General features: G+C 35.7%; 1 protein-coding gene across 3 annotated transcripts in view; it reads right to left on the bottom strand.

Moving 5' to 3' along the window:
- Positions 1–263: 263 nt before the first annotated feature.
- The window catches only part of LOC105002977 (selenoprotein O-like), a 34,540-nt gene continuing 32,494 nt past the window's right edge, over positions 264–2,309 (bottom strand). The window contains exon 19 of one of the 3 annotated variants that reach the window (XM_010859849.1): positions 264–595. In XM_010859849.1, coding sequence (XP_010858151.1) covers positions 437–595 — 159 coding nt within the window. In that variant the 3' untranslated portion in view covers positions 264–436. The remainder of the gene's footprint in view (positions 596–2,309) is intronic. The other 2 variants (XM_010859845.1, XM_010859846.1) reach the window with 2 other exon arrangements.

Here is a 2,309-nt window from a genome sequence, read left to right as displayed (position 1 = left end):
ATAATAAATTGGTTGAATGGTAAATCAGGTTCATTAAACTATTCTATTTTGGTAAATGATTGAAATTACCATAATAGATGAAAAAAGCTTGAGGAGTACGATTAAATTACATTATTCGATATAACTCAAATTTCTAGGTACATGGTGTTAGGTTGCTAGTTTTAGAAAAAACTTATAAATTCATTAAAAGACTGTCATAAGGTTTTTTTTTAGTTATTGAGAATAACTCAGGTGGCTTATTATTTATTAAATTTATTAATTAAAACAAAAACGATCACAAAGATGTTCCAGAGAATAGGCCAAGTTTATTTGGTTAAAAAAAATTTGTATACATTACCATTATTATAGAGTGCAGTATTGTCAAGAAAATGTAGGTGGTCATTAAGAATTTATCAAATAGATTGTTCTATCCTGGGTTTGATGACAGAAGTATTCCTTAATTGATTTGCCCCAAATTAAGATGAGCAGCTAACCCTGAGATCTCTGGCCCAGGAAGGAGTTGGGGAGGAATAGCCTGCTCTCTCAGCTGCAGAGTGCTTCTGGAAAGGATGGCGGAGAACTTGCTGCAGGAGGTGGACCTGGGAAACAATTTAAACTAGACAAATACAGATTCTCTTACTTAGGACCCTTATGAATTTTCTAAATTTTCAAAACAACTAGGTAAATTTTAAATGTATATGAAGCTGCTTAAACATTTTCTGTTTCATTATAACTATGGCTGTTACTTAAGATTTCTGTTGTTCCACACAAAGTTCCTTAGGTACTAGTTTTTTTGCTAAAACAGGAGAGTGAATATGTACAGTGTCACGAAGAATACGTATATATCCTGATCATTTCTTAATTCCTTCACAGCATTAAGAGAATTATAATTTTCTAAAACATTTATAAAAATAAGAGGATGTCAGTGATTTACACTATTTCCAGATCAAGGGTATGGATTCCAACTGACGCTGCTTCCTCATTTGCAATTTTGCCCTGTGACATAAACTGAGGCATCAAAGAACTCACCTCTTTCAACAATAAATTCTGGGATCGAAATGTGTATTTTCATTTAGTTATAAAATAATTAAGTCATGGGGATATACAGAATGGTGACTGTAGTTAATAATACTCTACTGTATATTTGAAAGTTGCTAAGAGAATCTCAAAAAAAAAAAAAAAATAGTTCTCAAAAGTCCTCATCACAAGAAAAAAAAAATGTAGCTACGTATGGCGATGGATGTCAACTAGACTTACTGTGGTAAGCATTTCACAAAATACACAAGTATCAAATCATTATGCTGTACACCTGAAATTAATAAAATGTTACATGCCAACTATACCTCAATTTAAAAAGTATGGATAACATATATTAAACCTATCTAATCTCACCTGCTAGTTTAAAAGCTCCCAGAATGTGGTCCACTGGAGAAGGGAATGGCAAACCACTTCAGTATTCTTGCCTTGAGAACCCCATGAACAGTATGAAAAGGCAAAATGATAGGATACTGAAAGAGGAACTTCCCCAGGTCAGTAGGTGTGCAATATGCTACTGGAGATCAGTGGAGAAATAACTCCAGCAAGAATGAAGGGATGGAGCCAAAGCAAAAACAATACCCAGCTGTGGATGTGACTGGTGATAGAAGCAAGGTCCAATGCTGTAAAGAGCAATATTGCATAGGAACCTGAATGTTAGGTCCATGAATCAAGGCAAATTGGAAGTGGTCAAACAAAAGATGGCAAGAGTGAATTTCGACATTCTAGGAATCAGTGAACTAAAATGGACTGGAATGGGTGAATTTAACTCAGATGACCATTATATCTACTACTGCAGGCAGGAATCCCTCAGAATAAATGGAGTAGCCATCATGGTCAACAAAAGAGTCCAAAATGCAGTACTTGGATGCAATCTCAAAAATGACAGAATGGTCTCTGTACGTTTCCAAGGCAAACCATTCAATATCACAGTAATCCAAGTCTATGTATGCCCCAACCAGTAACGCTGAAGAAGCTGAAATTGAACTGTTCTATGAAGACCTACAAGACCTTTTAGAACTAACACCCCAAAAAGATGTCCTTTTCATTATAGGGGACTGGAATGCAAAAGTAGGAAGTCAAGAAACACCTGGAGTAACAGGCAAATTTGGCCTTGGAGTACAGAATGAAGCAGGGCAAAGACTAATAGAGTTTTGCCAAGAAAATGCACTGGTCATAGCAAACACCATCTTCCAACAACACAAGAGAAGACTCTACACGTGGACATCACCAGATGGTCAACACCGAAATCAGATTGATTATATTCTTTGCAGCCAAAGATGGAGAAGCTCTAT

This window comes from Bison bison, unplaced genomic scaffold (genome assembly GCF_000754665.1).
Source record: "Bison bison bison isolate TAMUID 2011002044 unplaced genomic scaffold, Bison_UMD1.0 scf7180017864461, whole genome shotgun sequence".
Lineage (NCBI taxonomy): Eukaryota > Metazoa > Chordata > Mammalia > Artiodactyla > Bovidae > Bison > Bison bison.
The sequence above is the reverse complement of the archived record's forward strand: the minus strand, read 5'-3'. Positions and strand labels throughout refer to the sequence as shown.